Source organism: Dasypus novemcinctus, chromosome 20, assembly GCF_030445035.2.
Source record: "Dasypus novemcinctus isolate mDasNov1 chromosome 20, mDasNov1.1.hap2, whole genome shotgun sequence".
Lineage (NCBI taxonomy): Eukaryota > Metazoa > Chordata > Mammalia > Cingulata > Dasypodidae > Dasypus > Dasypus novemcinctus.
The window spans coordinates 24638692-24663868 of NC_080692.1; the positions used below are offsets into that span (position 1 = coordinate 24638692).

A 25177-nucleotide genomic window follows, 5' to 3' on the forward strand; every position below is an offset into this window, starting at 1 on the left:
TTTCCTACATTTTATCCTACACAGTGTGTCAGGCTGAGCAAAACCTCACTCAAGAACCTTCGGGGAATACAGTTAGTGTAACTTATGGACTACAGTTGACAGCAACATTGTAATATTCTTGCATCAGTGTCAAAGAAGGTGCTATATCAACGCTAATGCTAATGGGGGGGTGGTGTGGGATTTTTTTCTTTTGGACTAAGGAAAACATTTAAAAATGTACTGAGGCAATGACTGCACAACTCTGTGAGGAAAGTGAGAGCCACTGCGTGTACACTTTGGATGGATTGTACAAGGCATGGGACTGTATAACACAGTGAACTGTGTGGTAGAAGATGGACTGTGGTTAACAGTGTAAATATGAGAGTGTTCTCCCATGAGCTCTAACAACTGTTCAAGAGTAATACATGGTGTTAATAATGGGGGATGTATAGAAAAAATAGACCAAATGCATGCTTCGGACCACTGTTGGTGGGAATAGTCTGATGACGTTCTTTCATAATCTGTAACAAATGTCCCACAACAGTGTAAAGTGCTGGAGAAGGGGTGTTGTATCGGAATTCTGCACATTCATGATTGTTTTGTAAGCTTACAGCTTCTCTAATAAAAAATATATATTAAAAAAAGAACCTTTGAGGACTCCCCTTGCCCACTAAATTAACTGCCACCACCTTACCCGACATTCTTGCATCTTCTGTCTTGCATTATAATTATTGTTTACTTGTTCCATGGCTCCCAATAGATAGTAAACTGCTTCACAGCAAGACCCAGCCATTTATTCATTCAACAAATATTTGAACAGTTTCTCCGTACTAGGCTTGCTCTAGATCCTGACCACACATCAGAGAACCAACCAAACAGAAATTCCTGCCCCCATGGAGCTTACATTCTGTTGTAGGGGGGGTTGAAGAGGGGGAAAACAGACAACAAACTATAAAAATTATAATAAATAAGTTATACATATGTTAGAAAATGGTATGTACCATGTAAGGTTGTTTTTTTGTGGTTTTTTTTTTGAGGTTTATTTATTTCTCCCTATCTCCTCGAGGCATCCGGATCTGAACCGAGGACCTCCCAAGTGGGAGGGAGTCACTTTATTCCTTGAGCCACCTCTGCTCCCCACTTTGCTGTGTGTCTCTCGTTATGTTTTCCTCCTTGTGTCTCTTGTTGCATCATCTTGTTGCATTAGCTTGCTGTCCTGCTCATCTTCTTTAGGAGACACTGGGAACGGAACCAGAACCTCCCATGTGGTAGGTGGGAGCATAATTGCTTGAGCCACATCTGCTTCCCCCATGTGAGTTTTAATTACTTTGAAATTCATTCACATACCTGCATAGAAAAATACTCAAGTAATTGAAAAAATGGGAATCGTATTCAGTTCCGTTTAGATAGAGCAAAGTGCTGAGATGTTGGTCTACAAAGTTTGGTGCTGCTCCCAAATCAGGAAGGCACCAGTCCTGAACTCTGAGGCTGGAGCAGGGCCCGGCAGAGGAGAGGCCCCTAACCTCCAAGAAGATAGAGGAAGGCCGGACTCGGTGGCTAACGAAACGCTGAAGCATCTGGGTCAGTTCTCTGATTTGGCCACCAGGGGTCATGTTACCCTTGTAAATCATCTTTCGGAGCAGTCACATAAAGACACACGAAGGCTTCCTCCCACTGCGACACGCGGAGGCACACACGGCAAACCGTGAGCCTGCCTCTTTCTCACACACATGCACGCACAGGGAGAATCGTATGGTATGGAGAGACAGGGACAGAAATGCACAGAGGACACACGCATGGCTGCAGGGTGACAACTCCCTCAAGGCAGAGTATGAAGATGGCACGGTGCCAACTCTGCAGTCCCTCCTGGACCCCCACTTGGGTAAAGAGGTTGGGATAGAAGAGGTGGCACGCAGCCCAGCCTCCCATTTCTCTTGCCCCCAGCCTGCTAAGAACAGCCGGCCTATTCCTACCCCCGCTCTCACTCTTCACTTCCTGTAGACTTGTGCCCTGACTGGGGCACAGTTCCCTTTTCCTTCCCCAGAGAAGCCCCACCCCTCCCCGAGAGTCCTTGTGACTAGTTCCACCCCCACCTCAGGGCGGCCGTTACCAGCAAGCCCCAGGTAGCATTTCGTTTGGGGGCTGCTCCTACTGGCCCCCCAAAACCCCAAGTTTTAAAGACTACTCTTAGCAATTAATTTGCATTGATTGTTGCCCTCTCCCCCCAGTAAGGAAAAAAAAAACAAGCAAACAAAAAGAAAAGAAAAAAAAAAACCACTGTACACTGTACATAATGCCTTGGAAGAAGTTTCCCACAAACTCTAATACTTTAGTGCAGGTATGGTTCTCAAAGTGTAATCTGGGGAACCCTCTGAGGAAGTCCCCTAGTTTTGTAATACTTTTACAAAGAGGTTATTTGCCCTTTTCATTCTCATTCTCACTCAATTGCACAGTGTAGTTTTCCAGAGGCTCCGGGACCTGTAGGGACATTATTGTTCTCACAGCCAATGATGGAACGTGTGCATGTGTATTCCCGTGTTCGAAAATCTTATTAGTTTTGTTTGCTTGTTTTTTAGGTACGGGGGGCCAGGGATTGAACCTGGGACCTCATATGTGGGAAGCCGGCACTCAACCACTGAGCCACATGGGCTCCCCTGAGTTGGTTTTTTCATTCGTTTCACTTATTGTTTGTTTTTGTTTTTTTTAGGAGACACTGGGAACGGAAGCCAGGACCTCCATGTGGGAAGCAGGAGCTCAACTGCTTGAGTCACATCTGCTCCCCTCTTACTAGTTTTAATTTTAAAAATGGTTAAAAAAAATGGTAAAGATAAAAAACAAATCATGGGGGAGCAGATGTGGCTCAAGCAGTTGAGCACCTGCTTCCCATGTACAAGGTCTTGGGTTCAATCTCCAGTACCTTCTAAAAAAATAAAATAAAATTTGTAGAAAGCATAAAGAAAAGCTCCTTGGTATCTTCAATATTTAACCAAACTTTTTGGCCCCAGACCAAAAAGTTTGAGAACTATTGCTATAGTACAAAGACTTTTCTCCTTACCTTGGATGAAGCAGACAGAGAAGAGTATAGCAAGAACAGAAGAGACCCTGAAGGCGGTGGGGGGAGTGGAAGGAGAAGGGATAACCTAGAAAGGGGAACAGGGACCAGGATTTCCAGAGGAAGAAAAAGAACTCTAACTCCGTTGGCCCTGCCCTCAATTACCCCATGCTGGGAGTGGTGTCTAAATGGCTACAAGTCACCAAACAGAAAGGAAACCGATTCTGTCTGTATCAAATAAACTCTTTGTTTCCCCTGGATGTTTATTAGCCCAGGCTGAGCAGCCGAAGCCCAGGTGGAGATGAGTGTGGATGGCCTCCAGAGCCCCAAGCCGGGAACAGAAGTCATCAGCTCTACTTCTCAGCCGCTCGGTGCAAGAGCAAGCCTGGGCTCTGCAGTCTCCCGACTGCCGTGGTGGGTCTAAACCCAGGATACTCGTCTTCTGCGCCATGGCCCTGTTGCTAGCAGCGAGTGGTGTCCCACCAAGGGAGCTTCATCCTGTCTTCTGCCTCTGCAAGGATGAGCTCACGGCATCACTCGCGACCCGCTGGGGAAGGGGACCCGCTGTGTCCCGCGGATTTAAAGCCGCCGTTTCCGCCAGCACTCGCCCTTCCCTAGCTCCCACGCGGTGTTCTCTTGCGCATTTCTGAGTTGCCACCCGGAAGTCCAATCCCGCCTCCGGCCTGTGTGCGCCCGCTAGGGGAATGAGAGGCCTGGAGGGGGACGGAGGGTGGGGGTGACCGCGCCAGGGCTCCACGTGCCTTCAGAGGGCGGAATCCCGGGAGCACTGCGTGCAGAGCGTCCCGGGCTGGGAGGCCCGGAGCAGGTCCTGGCTGGCAGCATCTGCCGTGGTGGCGGGGTGGCTGGCATCGGCGGACCTGTCGGCGAGCGCCTCCTCCTGAGTCCAGGCGGTGGTCACCGTCCTGGCCTGGCGCGGGGTGCCCAGGCCGCGCAGGGTGTTGCGGAAGCCGTCGGCGCTGAAATAGTACACGAGCGGGTCGAGCACGCAGTTGGCGCCGGCCAGCAGCACCAGCACCATCAGCACGCGGCGCACGGCCCCGCGCGCGCCCTCGCTGCCCGCCACCAGCTGGCCCCGCAGCAGCCCGTAGGCGGCCAGCGTGGCGTTGTAGGGCACGAAGCACAGCAGGTAGATGACGAGGTTGGCCAGCAGGAGGCGCACGGTCTTGCGCCGCCGCCGGCTGCGCGTGGCGTCGGGCCGCGCCAGGGTGCAGAAGGCGCGGCCCGACGAGTAGACGATGGCCACCAGCGGCAGCAGGAAGCCCAGCGCCTCGGCCAGCAGCACGAGCGGCAGCAGCCGGCTCCTCCACAGGTGGTCGCCGAAGCTCTCGAAGCACAGCCGCACCGGGCGGCCGCGGTAGGTGCAGGACGAGGGCGAGTGCACGCGCGCGGCGGGCACGGCGAACACCAGGATGAGCGCCCACACGCCCAGGCAGAGCCGCCGCGCCACGCGGGGCCGCCGCAGGTGGCGCAGCCGCAGCGGGTGCACGATGGCGGCGTAGCGGTCCACGCTGATGAGCGCCAGGAAGATGCAGCTGCCGTACAGGTTCATCTGGAAGATGGCGCCCGCCGCCTGGCACAGGACGCCCGGGAGGGGCCAGTAGTGCAGGGCGTAGTAGGCGAGGCGCACGGGCAGCGAGAGGGTGAAGAGCAGGTCGCTGGCCGCCAGGTTGCACATGTACACGCTGACCACCGAGTGCACGCGCAGCGCGCGCAGGAACACCCAGAGGGCCAGCGCGTTGAGGGGCAGCCCGGCGGCCAGCACCAGGCTGTAGACCACCATGTGCAGGCGGTGGGTGGACCGGTAGTCGGGGCAGTCGGAGACGGTGGCGTTGAACGTGGCGTTTGGCGACATCGTGCTGCAGTGGAGAGAGCTAGGCCGGGGGCATCATGGGGCACACCGAGGCGTGGGCGCGGCGTTCACCCCCGGAGTGGGGCCTGGAGGCTGCACAGAGAGGATGGCGAAGCCAGCAGAGGCAGGGCATGGAGAAGGCTGCAGAGCCAGGGGACTGACTGCCAGCTGCCGTTGGTCACCGCTTCCTCAGCAGTGGAGACATAGGCTAAGGAAACAAGCATGAAGTCAGCGTTAGGCAGGGACAGGGTGGCAGGCATCAGTGCTTCTCTAGCTCAACTGGCACCCCCGAGTCTTTTCTCAGTCTCAGGGATTTCCCCCACCTTCTGTCCAGCCAGAATGACCTTCTACAGCAGGGATACGGCACAGTTTTAAATGCCAGGCTCTGGAGTCAGACTCCCTGGGTTTAAAGCCTGGTTTTGTTAACTTGTCTAGCTGTGTGATCTCAGAAAAGTTACTTAACCTCCCTGAAACTCTTTTCCCTTATCTGAAGGAAAAATGGGTTTAATAGCAACCCCGACTTTATGAGATCGTTAGGAGGTTAAATGAGATGATGTATGTAAAGCGCTTGAGTTCATATTATTATGTAATAATATCTCCTACTTTATGAGATCGTTAGGAGGTTAAATGAGATGATGTATGTAAAGCGCTTGAGTTCATATTATTATGTAATAATATCTCTCCCTTTCCTGCAGAAATGCTTACTGAGCCTCTAGAAGGTACTAGACACAGTTCACAGCAGTGAACAAAACAAAGGCTTGTCCCCACCTAGTTTCCCTTCCATGGAAGGGAAACAGATAAAGAAGTGCAAGTGAAGAGGTAGTATGTCAGGTGGTGAGGAGGACCAGGGAGCACCTCCTCCATTTCCATCATCTAAAAAGTAAAGTTCGGGGAAGCAGATGTGGCTCAAGCAACTGGGCTCCCGTCTACCATATAGGAGGTCCAGGGCTCGATGCCCAGGGCCTCCTGGTGAAGGCGAGCTGGCCCACGCGGAGTGCTGGCCTGCACAGAGTGCTGGCATGTGCCGAGTACTGCCCTGCGCAGGAGAGCTGGCGCAGCAAGATGACGCAACAAAAAAAGACACAGAGGAGAGACAATAAGAGACACAGAAGACCAGGGAGCTGAGGTGGCTCAAGAAAATGATCGCCTCTCTCCCACTCCGGAAGATCCCAGGATTGGTTCCCAGAGTCCCCTAATGAGAATACAAGCAGACACAGAAGAACACACAGAGAGCAGACAATGGAGGGAGGGGGGAGAAATTAAAAAATATGTATCTTTGAAAAGTAAAGTTCAAACTCCCCTAGTACAGTGGAAGCTCCCAGCCTCACTCGTCTTGTCCACTGTCACTCCTGTGTAGGCCTAGTTGGGGATTCAGAGCGACCTGGTTTCCGCATGATTGACCTCCCTGACCCTCGGTTTCTTCATCCATAAAATGGGAATACTAACATAACCTCTCACGGGTTGATGGCACAGGAGAGTAAACTCCGCAGCACAGTCTTGCCAGGCAGGGGGAGGCCCTGGGCGGTCAGCTTTTCTCAGGTGCTCCCTGGAGGGTCTGCGTAGGAAGCTCCCTACATGGGGTTGCTGATGGGGGGCGATGGTGGTTGGCTAGTGAGGGCTCAGGGAGAACCCGAGGCCTGGAGAGCCAGAGGGGAGCAAAGAAGTGCCCTCCGCACTGGCCGGGCTCTTGGAGAGGGCAGACTGCAATAGCTGCCGCCCTCAGGCAAAAGTTGGCAAACCAAGGGCATCTGCAAAAGGCGGAGGAGCCAGAAGCCAGGACTTGGTTTCAGGATCCCACCCTCCTGGAGGGCAGAAGGCCCCTGAAGCGCCGCCTCCACTGCAACCCCAGACGCCAACCCCAGATGAGCAATTGTCTCAAGACCCCAAGCTTTCTCCTTTCAAAAGGAACTGTTTACATTCTTTTGTGGAACTTAGCTGTACCTGATTAGCTCGAGTTTTCTTGGGGCTTTTTGTTTCTTCTCCCTCCAACCACCTCCACCAGCAGTTCGAAACTTGTTAGAGGTTTAGAGCAGTTACAGGGAAGGGAGAAGCATTTCCTTAGTGAAATAAAAATGTTGACAAGTGAGGCTCACACATGCTGGAAAGCCAAAACAGGCTCGTTTTCGGATGCACGCCTTCCCCATGTATATTTGTTCCAGTCACACCACACTAATAATTTTGAACACACCGGGTGTCTGCAAGACTGCCTTTGCATGGGCTCTTCCTTCAACTTGGAATGCCCTTCCTCCTATTCTCCAGCTGGTAAACTCGGAGTTATTTCTTACGACGGTGACGGTTTTGCCACCTTCCCCCGCCTGCACGAGGCAGATGCAGTCCCCTCACTTGGGCTCCGTGGGGACCCTGTACACAGGTTTAGCATCGCTTTTACCACATGCATTGTAATTGTTAGCTGGTCTTTGTCTACTCCTCCCACTAGACCAGGGGTCCATGAACTTGAATTGAAATTCAAAAAAACATTCTTCCTGTGGGGTCATGTTGGTGCCGGTGTGGTCTATTTATTAAATAATGCACAGTGTGGTGGGGACTTAGTAAGGGGCTGGCGGTTTTCACCTGACAGGCAGAAGGATCTGTGAAACGAAATAGGTCAAGAACCCTGGCCCTAGACTGTGAGCTCCTTGAGGGAGGGGCCGGAGACTGTGGCTAGTGCCTCCCAGCTCCTACCTCCATGAGTACTAAGTGAAAAACAGTAGCTGCCATTTGCTGATCATTTGTCATGTTCCAGGGCATGTCATGTCCCACAGCCCTTCACAAATATGTGCTTATTCTCATTTTTACAGGAAAGGAAACAGAAGTGCAAGAGGTCACTGAAGGAGGAGTGACGTCGGGATTCAAACCCAGGACCAGCCAGTTCCAAAGTCCTGTCTGGACCGCGCTGCTTCCAGCCAGAGTGGGCGGTTGGCTGTGTGTGGATGGGTGCCGGGCAGAGCACCTCGTCTTTCATAGCTGCCTACATGAAATCTGTGCCCATAGATAAACTCTTCTACTTCCTCATTTGTCCAATTGAAATATATGTGTATTTTTTTAATAACCCACTTCCTTCTTTCTCCCACTTCAAGCACGTGTAAAACAAACTCATCTTTTCACACACACACACACACATCTGTCCCTCCTAGGATTTCCCCGTCTGTCTGTAAGCACTCAGTCGTCTGCTTTGAACCCTTCCGGTGGTTTTATGTATATCTGTTCCATTTTCCCGACTAGATAGATGGTAAAAGGCTGGGGTGGGGACCTTCTCTCCCACTGCTTGCCCCCCCAAGCCCTTCCGCTGCCCTGACCCCGGTACCCCAGTCTCTGCACGCCGCAGGCGGGGAGTGATTGCTTTTGGCTGTCTGGAGGAGCGCCTCCTCTCCCCATAGGTTCTCCCAGCCTCTAAGGCTACAATTACCTCTTGTATCAACCCCATCACCTACCCACTTTTTTTTTTTAGGACTTTTTTTATTTTTAAATGTTGCATTCAAAAAATGTTAGGTCCCCATATATAACCCACCTCCCTCACCCCAACCTACCCGCTTTTTATCACACGCTCCAGGCTATCTTGTCCACATGTATTTAACTCCGTAAAAGACCATGCCCCTTGAAAGGCCTGTTTGGAAAACAGCTTGCATTACAATTTCAGTAACTTTAACTCCATCAACACTGTAATATTATAATTACAGTAACACTTTATCATTCTTAACCATTACTTGGAGAACCAGTAGCTCCTAACAATCACCAGGTACATACTAGAGGGAATGAAGTATTAGATGATTATTTTCCTAGGGTCATAAATCTTTCTGTCAAAAATGTTACAACGTTAAACAGACCAAAATAGACTGAGTGAGCTGCTACTTAAAGGTAAGAATCGTTGAGGGAAGCAAATGGCGATGTTCTCGTTATTCCAAAGGGAAGACGACCATGGGTTTTTCTTTTTCATTTTACACAGCTTTATTGAGATCTAATTCACTCACCATATACTTCACCCATTTAAAGTGTGCCATTCAATGTTTTTTTTTAGTATATTCAGAGTCGTTCCACCAGCACCACTCTCGAATTCCAGGACATATTCATCTTCCAAAAAGAAACTCCTAGTAGGTTTCTTTATAGAGGAGTCTCTCTGTCACCTCCTTCTGACAGTGTGAAGTGCTCGTGTTTGACTGCACTGGGAACGGCCGGACCCCTGCTCTGGCCCCCGCCCCTTTCCCTGCTTCCCTGAGCCTGGGGTCTCCTGACAGTGGAGCCGAGTGGGCTCACTGCCAGGCCAGATGGCAGAGATGAGAACTGCCAAAAAGAAGGCACACCGGAAATGGACAGAGTGATCTAGACGTCAGGGAGGGCAGCCGCGACCCACGCCCCCAGTCCTGCCTTGAGGAGGAGGTCTCCTTGTGAGGGCACTGCAGGAAGCAAAGACACAACATGACCCAGAAACGAACGGGCGCGGGGCTCAGGGAGGGAGGGACACGGGGGCCTCGGTCGCCTCGACACCCACAGGTGTGGTACAGGGGCAGGCCAGCACACACACGGGCACACAGAGCCGCGCAGACCCACCTGGTAGCACATGAACCACCACATAGGCACACCTGGCAATTTCGAGCCTGCGCACACACAGGCACCAACAACTGGACCAAAAGGGAAAGAGAAGGCCCAGTCCCGGAATTCAGGGCGAGACCCAGACTCTGGAAGCACACACCCCCGCACAGGTGCGCAAGCCGCTCAACCCCGAGCGCTGGGGGCGCCGAGAAAGCACCGCACACAGAGGCTGCCCGCCCGCCCCGCATACCCCAGAGCTCTGCAGGCACTCACTGTTCGCCCTCCATCTCTGACATCATCTGGGCCCTGCGCCTCGCGTCCTCGCGGACTCTGGGACCTGTCCCATTGCCCTCTGAGCTGGGCTGGGCACCGCTCTCGGCTGAGATAAGCCAGGGGGGGGCAGGGCTCCTATTTTCTGCCCCAGGCAGGAAGTGAGAACAGACTAGAAGGGCTAGGAGGCTGCACCGTGGCCGTTTCCCTCTCCCATGCCCCTCCACAGAGCCCGCCCTTGGCATCCACCCTCTGACCCGACGCAGAGGGGAGCTGGAGAGAAAGGGATAGATGATTTGGGACAGCGATGGGGGGACAGGGAGGGGGAGAGAAGTTCCTCCCCTTTGCCCAACTTCCTCCTATCTGCCAACCTCTCCATCCCCGCCCCCCATCCACCAACCTTCACCAAATGCCTGCCTCGTGCTTCGCCTCTTTTTTAGTAATTCACATCCTTCCGTTTTCTCTGACCCTGATTCCACTGCGTCCCTGCAGGGAGGACACCTCTGGAAGAGCCACCTCATTCTTGTCACCGGAGGCCACGGCTGGAAAGGCTCCTTCAGCGGGGGCTGCAGCAGCGTGAACCTAGCTAAGCCTACTTCCTCTGCTTCTGGGCTCAGGCAACATCGGACGGATGCAGCTTTTCTGCACTGACAGCCTAAATTATAAAGACCTCGAAGGAATCCAAACTGTGCTGAAGCTGAACTCAGTCTGAAGGCTGTGAAAAGCTGGGTCCTCAAGCTGCTTTGGAGGCACAAATGAATTGTGCCCATGGCTCAGCCTGGGTGGAGGGGCAAGTCTGTGGTGTGGAGAAGTAGATCATCCCCAGGGTGAGAGCAGGACAGTCTGCTGGCCCAGGGCTTTGCCCCCGTCTTACCATCCTCCCTCCTCTCTGGTCCAGGCCCACCCTGCTTCCCTCCAGCCTAAATTCCTGCTCCAGCTCCCCCACCCTTCCCCACCAAAGCCTGTCTTGGAGCCTGGCTCCCTCCCCCGGTGCTCTGACCTGGTCCCTCCCCACATTTTTTTTGGGGGGGGAAAGGCAGAAAGGCCATCAGGTCATTGCCTGGTTCCCCAGATGTGCGGATGTCACCTCCCCACCTGCCCTTCTCCCTCCACCCTGTGTTCAAGAGCTGGGAAAACAGGAAATAAAGTCCCAACCAAGAGAAGTAACTCAGGAGCGGCCCTCCACAGATCTGTGCTCTGGGGTGCTCGTGCGCATCTGGGGGTCTCAGCCTTGCTTGGGGGATGAGCAAGAGTCCGACTCTTCAGAGAACTCTCCCCCAGCCTTTTGGCCCCACTGGCCTCGCGCTGACCTCGGGCAGCACTCAGTCTGCACCTCTCGTGACCCAAATTGAGCTGTGTCCCTCAAAACACATGTTCCGGTCCTGACCCTGGCCCCGTGAAGGCCACTTTATTTGGAAATAGGGTCTTTGAAGATGATTGGAAATAGGGTCTTTGGCTAAGATGAGGCCAAACTGGATTAGAGTAGGCCCTTCTCCAATATGACTGGGGTCCATATCAGAGGAGGGAATCTGGACACCGAGAGACACAGAGGGGAGAAGGTCAAGTGGAGATGGAGGAGGCATCTACGAGCCAAGGAACCCCAAAGAGTGCCAGCAGCAAGGCCCTGCCAGCACCCTGATTCTGGGCTTCTAACCTCCAGAGCCCAGACGGTTTGTTTCAAGCTCTCCTGTTTGTACTTTTGTGACCGCAGCCCCAGGAAACAAAGGCAACACGCTGTTTCCCTCATCCTTTGTCTTCTCCCTCTTGAGTCTGAGCGGAAAGGGTTTCTGGGCAGATGGGGCATGTTCTGGGGAGGGGGCAGGCCGCGGAGAGCTGGCAGCGTCAGAGACAGATGGAGCGGGGCTCTAGCACCTGCGTGGCCAGGAGCCGGGGCGTCCAAGTTTGAGTTTCTATCCCCCCCTCCGTCCTGCCTCCATCCCTCCCTTAGGGCCACACCTTTAGCTCAGGCCAAGAGGAGGAGTTCCGGCAATCGGCAATCCTCTGGGGGGAGCCTCGTCTTGTCGAGGCGCTTCCCACAGACACAGTCATAGCAGACGGCTGCCCTCACTGGAAGGATACCAAGGTAGCCTAAGGCCCTGCCAATCCCCAACTATTTCCCACCTATGCAGCTGCTGGAATTCCATCCCCTTGATGTCACTCGTGAAGCACAGTCTCTCAGAGCTACAGGGCATTAAGACCTAGCCTAATCCTCTTATGCAGATGGCCCCTTTGGGTTAAGGCTGTGTTTCCAGAAGACCCCATTAAAATTCACCTCGGTGAGCTGGGAAGGATAACAACAGGAGCACGTCTGTGCTAGGGAAGCGACCTGAGTTTAATCCAGTTAACGCTAATTGTCATCCCGAGAGCCCCACCTGGGGGGGTTGAGCAGCGGCAGGAAGGGATTGAGGACGTTTTAACCGAGGATAGGGACCTATAGGAAGCAGTCCCCTGGCAGCCCTCCTAGGTGGCCCTGGGCAGCCCACGACTCAGCAGGACCTGGGGAGGGGGGCCCCCCGAGTGGGAGCTTCCAGCTTCAGGGGGGGCCCGGGCTGTGTCAAGGGTGCTGGCTGTCTCCTGGGGCTGCTTTCAGTTGGACTCTATTCAAACAGGTTTCCCGGGGCCTCCCACTCACCCTCAGCTCCATCCCCACCCACACCCCCCATTTGGAAGGAAGGGCCCCTTGTGCCCGTGAGGCCCAACCCCACGTGCGACACCCCCATACCTGTGCTCCCCGTGGCTCTGCCGCTGCCCCAAGCGGGCTTCCGTTGCTCCACCGCTGGGCTCGGCTGGTAGGACCTGCTCCTGGGCGCAGGGGACACACCCGCCCCGGCAGAGCTGGCCCGGCCCTCCCGGTGCCCCCTCAGCCAAGCCCACAGAGGGCAGGAAGTGGGCGAGAAGGAAGCAGTGCCCTCAGAGGCCTGGCCGGCCCCAGAAACTCGAGCAGATAATGGCACTTAGTCCCGGCCAACTCTTGGGGCTCTTAGCTCCCCGCCCTCCACTCACTCTGCGCTCACTGCTGTTTCCGGGAAGCTCTCCTGACACACCCACCCCACTCGCCAGATGACTAACCCACCTGGCTCCTGCCTCCTCTCCCGGCCGCGGGCCGTGGCGGGCGCGGTTGAGCCCACACCATTTGTGGTTTGTCCCCCATCCCCAGTGCCCCTCTGCCTGCTGGGGTTCTGCCAGCCCCCTGCCATTTCCCCTGGGCTGAGGAGGGAGGGCAGAGGCTCAGGTGACAGCCCTTGCCTGTATCCTCGGGTGAGCTGGGCACGTTGCTGATACTCAATCAAGTATAACTAATCCTTTTTTAAAAATTTTTATCCACCCCCCCCAAGATGTCTGTTCTCTGTGTCCATTCGCTGTGTGTTCTTCTGTGTCTGCTTCTGTTCTTGTCAGCGGCATTGGGAATGTGTCTCCTTTTTCTGCATCATCTTGCTGCCTCAGCTCTCCGTGTGTGTGGCCACCACTCCTGGGCAGGCTGCGCTTTTTTCACGCTGGGCGGCTCTCCTTAGGGGCACACTCCTTGTGCATGGGGCTACCCTATGCGGGGGACACCCTGCGTGGCACGGCATTCCTTGTGCACATCAGCACTGTGTGTGGGCCAGCTCACCACACGGGTCAGGAGGCCCTGGGTTTGAACCCTGGACCTCCCATGTGGTAGGCGGATGCCCTATCCGTTGAGCCAAGTCTACTTCCCACTAATCCTTAATAATAAAGACAGTAAGTACTGTGTAGGAGGTGGAAGGGGGTCTGTGGTCAGATGAGCTTGGGAACCACGACGCTCATCAGGATTCTCCATGACGGGGCTTTTTGGGGAAGGTCTGTAATGAAGACTGATGCTGTGTTGACAGCGGAGGCTGGGCCAAAGGGACATGGAGTTCATTATCCTGTTTTTGTGCATGTTTGAGCTTCTTTATGAAAAATTTTAAGAACTGTTGCTAATCACCAGGAAGGCAGGGGGAGAGACTGCAGTTCCCCAAGCATAGGCATCCCCAGAACATCCTTTGGGAGGTCCCGCGTTACTAAGGCCAACGCTGGAGTCACACACCTCAGTGCCCCGCTGTCAGGATGCAACCACGTCAGCACTCAGATCACCTGGCAAATCCCTAGATGTCAAATCAAGAGTTTCTTGAGCCCCGGCCCGTGGTTGTTTCCTCCCTCCTGATAAAGTGCAAGCTACCCCCTACTTCGGGGGCATCGGTCTCCCTGCTCACCATCTCAGCCAGGCTTTGGCCTTTGTCCTGCCCTCACACCTGAGATGAGGGACCCAGAGCCTTAGAAAAGTGACACCAAGCCCAGCGTCCACGAGATCGCCAAGGCCCCAGCCTTGCTCCTCTTCCGTGGCAGAGCCCTGGTTTCCGCTGCTCCTGCGGATAGCTGCTTCCCTGAGTACCACTCCCAAGACGGGCTCTCGCCTGCGGAGGGATCCACACACCCGGGGGCTGGGGGTTGGTGCCCGTGGGGCAGAGTGGCAGTGCTGAGGATGGGCTCTTCACCAAAACAGGTCACACGGGCTGAAAATAAACACTTTATATGAAGACATCCTTTAAGGCGGGTGGCATGCCCTTCACGGGTGGCTTGGCACTGCTGCCCCAGCCTGAGGAACACAAGAGCAGGGGCCTGACAAGAGCCCGTAAGGGGCAGCCCGGAAGCAAACTGACAGATGGATCTGAGAGCGACAGAGAACTTGGAAAGATTGGGCCGGGGTGGGGGCAGGACGGTGGCCGGCTCATCCGGCCTGGCCTAGAGTCATGGTGCTGAACTCCTGGTTCCAGCGAAGCACCATCTCCTCGCTTTTGCTCTGGGTGATCACATTGTAAGTCTCGTTCTGCAGACACCTCATGCGGGACACCTACGAGGGCATTGGGCAAGCATGGCCTGGGTCAGAGCAAGGAGCCGGGGGCGTGGAGGTGGAGCCCGAGGAGGGTGGGCACGGGCTCGGGGCAGGAGCGGGGAGGCGGAAACTCAGAGTGGGTTTCCACTGCTGCAAAGAGACACCAAGCAGCCCCATGCCCCTCCTTTCAAAAGTCAGACAGCTGAGGCTCCGAGGAGGAAGTGACTTAACCAGGCTACTGCTGAGTAAGAATGGGAAGTGGTACTGACACCTCAACATCCAGCTCCCAGCCTGGCAGGGCCCTCCTCCAGCCCGGGGGCTTACTTACTCCAAGCCCTGCTTCCTCCAAGACTGCAGGAAGGGAGGAGAGCATGCCTCTGCCCCAGAGATGCAAGTGGGGAGCCGCTCTTGGAGGGGGCCTTGGAACAGACCCGCCTGTGGAGGCTGCTTGAGGGGCAGACGGGAGCGGGGAGGAGGAGGGCGCGGGGGCTCACCTTCCGATCTTGGCTTTTCATCAGACACTGCTGGCTTTTGAAGGAGCAGTAGTTCGGGTACTGCATGAAGTTGGTGTCACAGATCTAAGCCGGGAGCCAGGGACAGGCAGGAGGGAGACGTCAGAAGCCCCACAAGACTCCAGCCTTCCAGAGAATACCCTAAGAGCAGACCCAGACCTTGCCCACCGGGGTGCTCCCTCCCGCGGCTTCCTCTCTGAGGACCAGCCCCTTCTCTCTCTCTGCCTCTGCCCTCTCACTGCCAGGTCATCCCAGTCAAGTCGCTGGGAAGAAGCCAGGAGCCTGCGAGGAGGAGAGGCTGTGCTGCTGGTGAGCTTGCTGGTTGAGGAACGGGGACAAGAGGGGGTTCGGGGTCTGGAACACGGGGAGGGGGCCCGGTGAGTGGTCCGAGAGCAGGCTCCTTCTGGTGATGGTAGGTGAGGGGGGCGGGATCGCGAATGCCTGGCTCTCTTTGGACCTCGCTTCCCCATTTGTGAATCCGGGGGCGGCTGAGATGATCTCTGAGATCCCTTCTAGATGTAGGGATCGGGGACAAGAATTGGATATGGGCCTCTTGGCTCAGCTTCCGGCCCTTCCTTAAGTTGCCCCTCCTTTTCCTTGCCTGGGCTTTTCCTGTTAAACCCCAGAAGAGAGGAGCCTGGCTCTCAGCAACCACAGGTAGTTCCACAGAGGAGGTAAGAGGGGAGAGGGGGAGCCAAGCTGAGTTCTTTGAGCGAGGAAAGTGCTGGGAGAGTCAGGGAGAAGGAGGCTGACAGGCTGAGGCAGGGAGCCCCTGGGCCACAGGGGATGGTGGCCCATTAGGCATCACCTGCTCACTTATCAAAGCGACAAGCAGCTTTGGTCCACAGTGGCTTTTTGACCAAAGCCACTCAGCAAAGCAACTTGCAGAGCTGAAACCAGAACCTTTATCTCCTGCCTCCCAGTCCTGGGCTTCCCCCCCACATCCCCGGGTTCCTACTTCTTTGCCACATAAGGTCCCGCTGTACAGGAGGGTGAGGTGGGACATCAGGGCAGAAGGGCGAGGCAGGCAGTCCAGTGGGCACTGATGGGAAGTGGTACTGACACTTCCAGGGGCCAAGCCCCTGCCACAGCCTAGCGCTTCCTGGAGCAAGCAGCTGGCGGGAATGGGGTGAGGGTGTGGGTGGGGCTGAGCTTTGGGGCCAGGTTCTGACCTTGGTGGGGAAATCCCCATCCTGGAAGCTGAGGAACTCGGTCTGCAGCCAGCTGGCCACTCGGGAGTCTTCGCAGCCCTTTATGGCAAGCCGGCCGCACCAGAAGTCCATGCGGAGCCCGCCGTAGAGCTCCAGCCCGTAGAAGCGGCCGGACCTCACGGCGCTCATCTGAAGCAAGAGGACCCGGGGGAGCGGTGCCCGCGCCCCTCCCCGCCCGCCGCCCGCCCCTCGGCAGCGGCCAGCTGGGTACCTGCGAACCGACGGAGCTGCTCTGCGCCAGGAGCAAGGGGCTGAGGAAGTTTGTTTTGTGGCTGCTGTCGCAACGCTGCCGCTGCAGGTTGGACTCCGAATAGCACTGCTCCAGCTTCAGGGAGCAGAAATCACAGTAGGCACAGGAAAGCGCGTGTCGCCGCCCAAGGCTGTCACAGACCTGGGGTGGGAGCGCAGGTGAGAGACCGAGGCTGGGGCTCGGCGGGGCAGCCTGGCCTCTCCCAGGACTCGGCCCTCCAGAGCAGGCCCTGCGGCGCCAAAAGCTGCTCTGCGCTTCCCCAGCTTTTCTCCTCGCTCTCTCGCCAAGGCTCGCCTCAGCTATGTTTCTGTACCCTCCCTCATGCTGATTTATCCACTCCAAGGGACCCTTCAACTCTAGGGAGGCGACTCTGTCAGCAGTTCTGAACTCTTTCCCCAGCTCCCACTCCTCAGTGCCAAGTGCCTGACACAGGTCTACCGTGGGGTGGCCTACCATCAGTCTAACTTGGCCTAGCTCTAGTTCTGCTAACGAGAACACAGATATTTATAAAGAGCTGACACAGTGCTGGGCACAGGGCTATAAACGCCATCATCTCACTTAGTCTTCACCGGAACTGCTTGACGAGGAAACTCCAGTTCAGACAGGTTAAGCGACGTGCTCAAAACCACATGCCCAACATAATGGTGGAGCTGGCACATGGATCCAACCCCGAAACTTGCCATCTTCCCAGGCACCTAGGCTTAAACCTCCGGGTTCTTGGAAGTCAGTCTTCAGTGTGGAGTTATTGGACTCCTAGCTGGACGCTCGGCCCTGATTCAGCTTCCTCAGCACCACCAGGTCTTGCTGAGTGTGCTCAGTCACGCCCGTCCTCCTGCTTCCTCCCAGCAGGCCCAGCACATCCTTGCATCACCTGGTTTATTCCTCACAACAACACAAGGAGGGAGGCATCACCTTGTCGCTGCCCAGCAATCTTTATGGGATTCTCCTTTCCCCCAAACTAAATATAAAGGCTCTAGACCGCCAATCAAGATTTTTGACAACTGGAGCAGTTTGATATGGTTATGAATTCCAAAAATAGATACTGGATTATGCTTGTAATCTGGTCTGCACCTGGGTGTGATTAAGTTATGTTTAGGGCTTTGATTGGGCCACATCGTTAGGGGTTGAGTCCCCACCCCTTGGTAGGTGGGGACTCGCAGATAAAAGGCAAGGCAAAGGACAGAGTTGAGGAGTTTTGATGTTGGAGTTTTGATGTTGGAGTTTGATGATGAGGCCTTAAGCTGGAGCCCTGGGAAGAGAGGAGCCCTAAGCCTGGAAAGAAGCAAATCCTGGGAAGAGAGGAATCTAGGAAGCCTGAACCCTCGCAGATGTCAGCAGTCATCTTGCTCCAACACATGAAAATAGATTTTGGTGAGGGAAGTAACTTATGATTTATGACCTGGTATCTATCTGTAAGCTCCTATCCCAAACAAATACTCTTTATAATAGCCAGCAGGTTTCTGGTATTTTGCACCAACACTCCTTTGGCTGACTAATACAGAATTTGGTGCTGAGGAGTGAGGAACGGCTTTTGCAATTACAAAAATGCTGGAATGGTTTTGTAAATGGGTAAGGAGTATTTTTTGGAGGAATTGTGAGATGATTGGAAGAAAAGATCTACAGTGCTTTGAAGAGACTGTTGACAGCAATATGGATGCTAAAGAGACTCTTTATGATGCCTTAGAAGTAAATGATGAAACTATTATTGGAAACTGGAGGAAAGGCGATCCATGTTTTAAAATTGCAGAGAACTTAGCAAGATTAACTCCTGGTGTTTTATGGAAAGCAGAATTTGAAAATGGCAAGCCTGGGCATTTAGCTGAAGAAATTTCCAAAGTAAACCCACAGAATGCAGTTTTGCTTCTGCTTGCAGCTTATAGCAAAATGCTAGATGTGAGAGATATGCTGAGGACTGAACTGCCAGGTACAAAGAAAACAGAAACTGATACTGGAAATTCCAAGCCTCTGGAAATCAAGCTCCCAGATGAAAGTGCCCCATTGGAGGATTTAACTAAACTTGGCACTTGTAAATCGGGATTGAAGATGCAGTTATCTCAGAAAGACTTGTGGAAAGTCTTACTGTCTGATGGCTTGGACCCCTGCTTCCTGCATGCTAAACCAACAAGGTTTTTGTGAAAGCAGTATGAACAAAACTACTGCCAGCGTGTACTAAAAGGGACATGAAAAGGAGAGATGGAAGGAAAAATAGCTTTAAGAGGAAAACCATGGAAGCTGAGATCTGGAATTAAGACATCACCTTGGGCCAAGAGAGGAACCCCACCCATGTGTACAGAGAGGGTTAGTTTGCACCAGCAGTTGAAGAGGGTGGATGCTCCCACCCAATGTTCTAGGAGAGTTTTGCCACCCCAGGGTACAGAAAGGGTGGAGCACATTCCCCAAAGATTATGGTGGTTAAGACCAGCGCCCTACAGGTGTGAGAAAGGTGGACCTGTCCCCCATGGATTAGGAAAGGCCAGGTGGTCAACTCGCTCTGAGAGGGTTGAGCCTGTATGCCAAAGGGGAATGTTGTCCTCACATCCTGTACTAGGGGGGTTAAGACTCTAACCCAAAGATCAGGCAAGGCGTGACAACCCCCCCAACACTCTTGGAGGGTGAGGTCTGGAGCTTGGTCCACACCCAGATGCTTGATGAGGGTGGAACCAAGAAAATGGCCGTTGTGCAAACATATGGAAAGGATGGGTTCTCATAAGGCACCGAGAAGAAACCATCATCTTAAGAATAACTCTCAGGTTGAAATTGAATGGAGGATGCCCTGCAGGTTTACTGAACTGTAGAGGACCTGTGACTCATGTCTCCCTCCCAATTTCTCTTTATTGTAATGAAAATGTTTATCCTTTGTCTGTCCATTTGTGTACTGGAAACAGATAAATTGTTTTGTAAGTTTCAGAGGTCATAGCAGACAGGACTTTGCCCCAAGACAAACTATTTCTTTAAATTAATTTTGATATGATTTAGTACTTGCATTGATACTGATTTAAGATTTTTTCAATATTGTAATGTCTATTTGGAATTCAGAGGGTGGAATGTAGCAGTTTGATATGGTTATGAATTCCAAAAATAGATACTGGATTATGTTTGTAATCTGGTCTGTACCTGGGCAACATTAAGTTATGATTAGGACTTTGATTGGGCCATGTCATTAGGACATTGGGTGGGGACTCACAGATAAAAAACATGGCAAAGATCAGAGTTGAGGGTTTTTGATGTTGGAGTTTGATGATGAAGCCTTAAGCTGGAGCCCTGGGAAGAGAGGAACCCTGAGCCTGGAAAGGAGAAAACCCTGGGAAGAAAGGAACCCAGGAGGCCTGAACCCTTGCAGACATTGGCAACCATCTTGCTCCAACACATGAAAATACATTTTGGTGAGGCAAGTAACTTATGCTTTACGGCCTGGTATCTGTAAGCTCCTACCCCAAATAAATACCTTTATGAAAACCAACCAATTTCTGGTATTTTGCATTAGCACCCCTTTGGCTGACCAATACCACGACCCTGACAATTTCTTTGACCCTATCTCCTGCTCTGCAGACTCATTCCTTAACTAAGCCCTAGAAATCAATGAGCTCTCCAAAACCTCAGGACTTTCTACCACTGGCTTTTTTAGGTTTTAAAATCTCCAAACCCAATGCACTCCTGTAATCCTCCTGCATCCATATCAGCCCCTGGGTGGGCAGGAACACTATGCTCACCCTTGGTCCCTCTTGAAAGCTCTATTCTTTCTTGCCTTGTGTTATTCTCTCTACCAGCAACCTTCTACCAGACCCCCTCTTTTGCCTGATTAACTTTTTCTCATCTTCAGGCCTCATTTTAAACATCAGTTCCTCTAAGAAGCATTCTCTGATCCTCCCAAACATGGAAGAGCTGCCTTCCCCCTTACCCATCCCCAACTCTCTCTGCACTTTGTTCTTATCCCTGTCACAGCATTTAGCATTTATCCCCTCTCACTGTACTGCCTGCTTCCTCAAAGGTCTCTCCCACTAGACTCCAGGAGGACAGAGGACTGGATCTCTTGTACCCACTGCTAATATCTCAAATATCTAGTATAGGGCTGTTTGCAAAAATGAATGAATGGATGGAATATTAGCTCTCAGGTAAGGTTTGTTAAATTCTATTACTTGAACATCTAAGATTTGTTTTTTTTCCCCTGGGAATAGATTACTGGTTCCTGAAGACATAAAGAGACTGGAATATCTTTACAAGTTCCCTGGAATGGGCTCTATGAATCCTCTGGAAAGAAGGAGAGCTGCATCTGAGGCAATGGTAGGTATTTAAGATGGTGAACTGGATCAAGAGGTGACTCAAGGCCTAGCAACTCAGAGAGCTGAAGGATGAATTTCTTTCTGTCCTGGAATGGATTCCAGACTTGGTCTGGAGGCTTCCTCCTTTAAGGTGGGCTGGAGAAGACGTCCAATCAAAGAAGGGAGCCGCACTTGGAGAGAATCTCCCCAACTATGCCTCATGCTTTCTGAGCCCCTGCCCATCCCAGAATCCCAGTGCCTAGTTACAGTGCCAAGCCCAGAGGACGCCCAGTGAGCATGTACCCATTGAACAACATGGTGGGCGTACCGACTTCCCGAAACCAAGGACTTCCTCCTCAAAGTACTGCCAGGCCTTGGCAGTGGGAGTCATGGGACAGGTGTTCTCCACAATCGAGTAGCACAGCACCAGCAAGGCCTCCATGTGGGGCAGCTGCATGAGGCTGCAAGAAGGTAGCATCAGCTGGTGAGGAACGAGCCAGAGGGCTGGGGGAGAAAGCCAGAGGCACTCTCTTCCCCTCCCCTTAGCATCCACATTCAGCATGCTGGTTAGGGCCTTGGAGTCTTTGGACCAACTGCCTCCTTTTACAAAAGGGGAACTGAGGCCCAGGAAGGGGAAGTGACTTTCTCAAGGTTGCAGAGCTAATCAGGGCCAGAGACAAGACCAGAACACAGGCCTGGTAGCTCCAGGGACAGGGCTCATTCCACTCCATGACGTCGAGAATGAGCATCTAGTGGTACTTAAACCAATGACAGGCACAGAATGTGTGAGGCAGGCAGCTGTTAGGTGCGCCTGAAGCCCAAGCAGACCTGAGCGGGCCTGGAGGCTGAAGTTGGGAAAGTGGGCCTCTCATTCCCAAGGCAGGCAGCAGAGAGGACAGGGCCAGTGGGGGTGTCAGATTTCCTGTACCTGCCACTGTTTTGGCCTTTCCAGTAGGATTCCTCATCATACATTTCATTCATTTCATCCATCTCCTGGGCCGATCGAATGAGTTCCTGGATGTTCTCAATCATCGTAGGTGTAGACTCCACTTCCCGCACCCGGGGAGTGAAGGAGGAAGGGTTGGACAACAAAGATTCCGGCTGAAGCTTGGGTTCTGAGTCTGCCGGCAGCCCAGACAGTGACTCTCGTCCCTCCTCCGTCCCCTGGCTCTCCTCCTGCTTCGACTCCTCTCCTTGCTCCTCCTCTTGCTCCTCTAGCTCCTGCACTTCCTCCTGCTTGTGCTCCTGCTTGTGCTCCTGCTTGTGCTCCGCCCCTTGCTCCTGGCCTCCCAGGGACAAGGAGGACTGCAGCAGCTCCTCCACATTGTTGTTAAGCCTCTCGGGCCAGGCCTGGAAGACCTGCCGCTCTGTGGCTGCAGCAGGGTTTGGGAAGGACCAAAAAGAGAAGTGAACACAGTCAGGCTTCCAGGACACAGAAGAGGGACACACCCATAAACACACAGGCAGAGGAAAGTGGACCAAATCACACTCAATCATACAATCTAATATTTAAAAAACACAGTAGAGGGAAACGGACTTTGGCCCAGTGGTTAGGGCATCCGTCTACCACATGGGAGGTCCGCGGTTCAAACCCCGGGCCTCCTTGACCCGTGTGGAGCTGGCCATGCGCAGCGCTGATGCGCGCAAGGAGTGTCCTGCCACGCAAGGGTGTCCCCCGTGTGAGAGCCCCACGCGCAAGGAGTGCGCCCGTGAGGAAAGCCGCCCAGCGTGAAAAGAAAGAGCAGCCTACCAAGGAATGGCGCCGCCCACACTTCCCGTGCCGCTGACGACAACAGAAGCGGACAAAGTAACAAGACGCAGCAAATAGACACCAAGAACAGACAACCAGGGGAGGGGGGGAAATTAAATAAATAAATAAATCTTTAAAAAAAATAAAAATAAAAAACACAGTAGAGAATATGGGCATGAAAATAAATTTTAAAACAAAAAAAAATTTAAAAAGGAAAAAGAAAAGAATATAAATATGAAAATAAAAGAATAACACCACGGCAAAATTGTGATGTTGGTGGGACATATGTGCCCCCCCCAACTTCCACCTCAAATACCTCCGTTTGTTCCTCACTTAGGAAAAGCCATATATTCTGAATGGCTTGCATTAACCCTTTCTAAAGTGAAAATGCTAGTCTTTTAAAGTCGCAGAGACTTCCAAATGCAGGAATGTCTCTGGGACCCAGAAAAAGTGGATTCAGGGCCCTCTCAGGTAAATAGCTGCCCTCAACCCCTCTCTATATGCTTCCCTATTGCTGTCGCCTTAAATCCCTGTCTCTGGAAATGGTGGAGGGAGTCACCGGCGGTCTGCCAGGTACCTGGAGGATCTCACCTGTGATGCGGGATGACATGGGGGAGGTCATTGTGGTGGACTGGGCTTCGGTTGAAGAGTCAATCTCCTTTAGAGTGTTAGGTGAGAGAATTGAGACTGGCTGAGAACATCGGACTCTCTGGAGGGAGAGAAGGAAAGTGGGAATGGCTTTCCCAAAGGGTGAATTTTTGCTCCTCCAGCTTATTTTCTCAGCCCCCCTCTCCAGTCCTGGGCAGGGATGAAGAGACACGGCCCCTGCTGGAAGTCTCAGACCTGAGATACACCCTCCCTGCCAGGAAGATAAAAGGATGGCGATCCCGTCTGGACCGCACCCTGCCTGGACCGCACCCTGCCTTCGCTCTTTTGTATCTGATGTAAATGAACTCACTGCCCTCTTAGAAGAAATGGAAGGGCTCATCTCCTGGCATTTCCCATCTCTCTGCCCATCTACTCTTCTCACAAACCCTGACTGTTCAATCTGAATGCCCCAAGTGAGCCTGTAGACATAAATAATCTGGGCAAATATCTGGCAGGATGGCACGGAGGGAGGCCCTAAGGCTGGCTCTCCCGGAACCTCTCCTCAACTCCGCACCTCCTCTCCCACGGCCCTGGGCCTCACCTTGGCATAGTAGACGTGGTTGGAACAACGATATTGAGTAAACTGGCAGAAGGACTCAAACCAGGAGGCATAAGGGAGGTCAGAGCAGACAGCGCCTGAGAAGGGCAGAAGCAGAGAGTTGAACACAAGGGGAATGCCCTCCCCGGAGGTGCCGGAAGAAAGGGGGATTTGGCCTTGGGGGAGGAGCCAGCCATACTCTTTCCCTGTCTCTAGCGAGCACAGGGCTTCTGCCCTGAGCTTTGGGTGAACGCCGGATGCCTCAGTTTCCCTATTAGCCCAGCCCTCACCATCGGGCACCAAGCCGTGGTTTTCATACTGGTCCAGTTGGACGAGTGTGGGGTTCCGGCAGCCGTGGGTTGCACGGAGACGGCAGGTAGTCTCTGCCTTCCAGGTCGGGGTCAGCAGTGCGAAGAAGCGTTCGTACTCGCTGGGAGAGAGAGGGCTGCCTGGAGTGGAGATCGAAGGCGAATCCTGGGCTGGGGCAGGCGCGGGCAGCAGGAGCAGCACTGCGAGGCGGGGGACAGACGGATGGACGGACCGATCTCCAAATCCACTCCCCGCGGAGGGTGAACCCAGACCTCGGAAGGGTGGGGGCCCCGTGAACAGAAAGAACTGGGTGGGGGGATCCCTGCTGAACAGGTGAGCGGATTTTAGGGGTCAGAACTCAGGCGGGAGTCCGGGAAGGATCGGGAGCTGCGAGGCAGATCCGGCGCGATCATCACGAACGCCTTTCGAGGACCGCAGAAGCGCTCGGGGGACGGCGAGCGGAGCGCGGGGAGCGAGGCGCTCTGGGAGCAAGCGGGGCGCTCTCACCCTTCAGGAGTGCGAGAAGGAAGCCCGGAGCGAGCTTCCTCATGGCCCCAGCAGGTCTGCCCGCGTTTCCTGTACAGAGCGGCCTCTAACGGGCCCGCAGCCGGCCAGGCGCGGGGAGCCCAAGTGCGCGCGGCAGGTGCGGCGCCGACGTCACAGAGCGGGGCGGGGCCTCGCGGCGCGGGCGCGGCTGGGCCGGAGCCGGCGGGCGGGCGCGGCAGAGGCGCTGCCCGTCCAGCCTCCTCGGTGGAAGGGGCCCCGTGTTCTCCATGCTTATTGCCTCATTTACTCTCCAGAGGAGTGCGATGAGGCGGCTGCTTTCACCCTGTTTTACAGATGAGGACTCCAGGGCTTGGATAAGCAATTTGTCCAATGGCTGTGAGGCCTACGTGTGAGCACAGGCAGGATTCTGGGGCAGGGGAGATCGAATGTGGGAAACGAAGTTAAGGTCTGTCTGGAGACGAGCAGAGAAGAGGCTTCCATGAAAAAGCTGAGCCCAAAGGAAAACAAGAGTAAGGTACAGAGCAGGGGGGGCTCAGTTATCAGAACGGCTCAAACTCACAAATTCTCTATTAAAAGAAGAGGAAATGAATTATGAATAAAAAAAAGAAAGAGAATGGCTCAGTGGTCTAAGGATGTGGTTTCCAACTGGAGGTAAGACAAT

The 25177-nt window shown here is 53.6% G+C and overlaps 2 protein-coding genes and 1 long non-coding RNA gene across 6 annotated transcripts; 1 reads left to right on the forward strand and 2 right to left on the reverse strand.

Moving 5' to 3' along the window:
- Positions 1–751: 751 nt before the first annotated feature.
- On the reverse strand, positions 752–12904 carry LPAR5 (lysophosphatidic acid receptor 5). The gene is made up of 3 exons (XM_004448542.5): positions 9702–12904; positions 8429–8505; positions 752–5109 (listed from the first exon to the last, which is right to left on the reverse strand). The coding sequence occupies exon 3, from the start codon at positions 4902–4904 to the stop codon at positions 3795–3797; it is 1110 nt and encodes a 369-aa protein (XP_004448599.1). The 5' UTR covers positions 4905–5109; positions 8429–8505; positions 9702–12904; the 3' UTR covers positions 752–3794.
- On the forward strand, positions 3702–7950 carry LOC111766738 (uncharacterized). Its single transcript, XR_009182069.2, has 2 exons — positions 3702–3857; positions 7700–7950. It is a non-coding gene; the product is annotated as an uncharacterized lncRNA (long non-coding RNA).
- Positions 12905–12998: 94 nt separating the features above from the next.
- On the reverse strand, positions 12999–24670 carry ACRBP (acrosin binding protein). 4 transcript variants are annotated; one of them, XR_011646654.1, is made up of 11 exons: positions 24517–24670; positions 23991–24209; positions 23704–23798; positions 23106–23223; positions 21693–22137; positions 21093–21225; positions 16467–16646; positions 16217–16384; positions 15027–15110; positions 13913–14212; positions 12999–13804 (listed from the first exon to the last, which is right to left on the reverse strand). XR_011646654.1 is itself a non-coding variant. In XM_004448541.4 (10 exons), exons 1-10 carry the CDS (start codon positions 24557–24559, stop codon positions 14204–14206), a joined length of 1494 nt encoding a protein of 497 aa, XP_004448598.1. In that variant the 5' UTR covers positions 24560–24670; the 3' UTR covers positions 12999–14203. The 4 variants fall into 4 exon arrangements, 3 of the variants coding, with proteins under 3 accessions (XP_004448598.1, XP_004448596.1, XP_004448597.1); XM_004448541.4 differs by having other exon boundaries at positions 12999–14212; XM_004448539.4 differs by lacking the exons at positions 12999–13804; positions 13913–14212 and adding an exon at positions 14214–14550.
- Positions 24671–25177: the final 507 nt, after the last annotated feature.

Coding starts and splice junctions, on each gene's coding strand:
- LPAR5 (XM_004448542.5), bottom strand. CDS start 4,904: ATGTCGCCAAACGCCACGTTCAACGCCACCGTCTCCGACTGCCCCGAC.
- ACRBP (XM_004448539.4), bottom strand. CDS start 24,559: ATGAGGAAGCTCGCTCCGGGCTTCCTTCTCGCACTCCTGAAGG. Junction 21,226..21,692: donor AAAGGCCAAAACAGTGGCAG/GTACAGGAAATC, acceptor ACCTTCTTGCAG/CCTCATGCAGCTGCCCCACA. Junction 16,385..16,466: donor GCAGCTCCGTCGGTTCGCAG/GTACCCAGCTGG, acceptor CTCTTGCTTCAG/ATGAGCGCCGTGAGGTCCGG.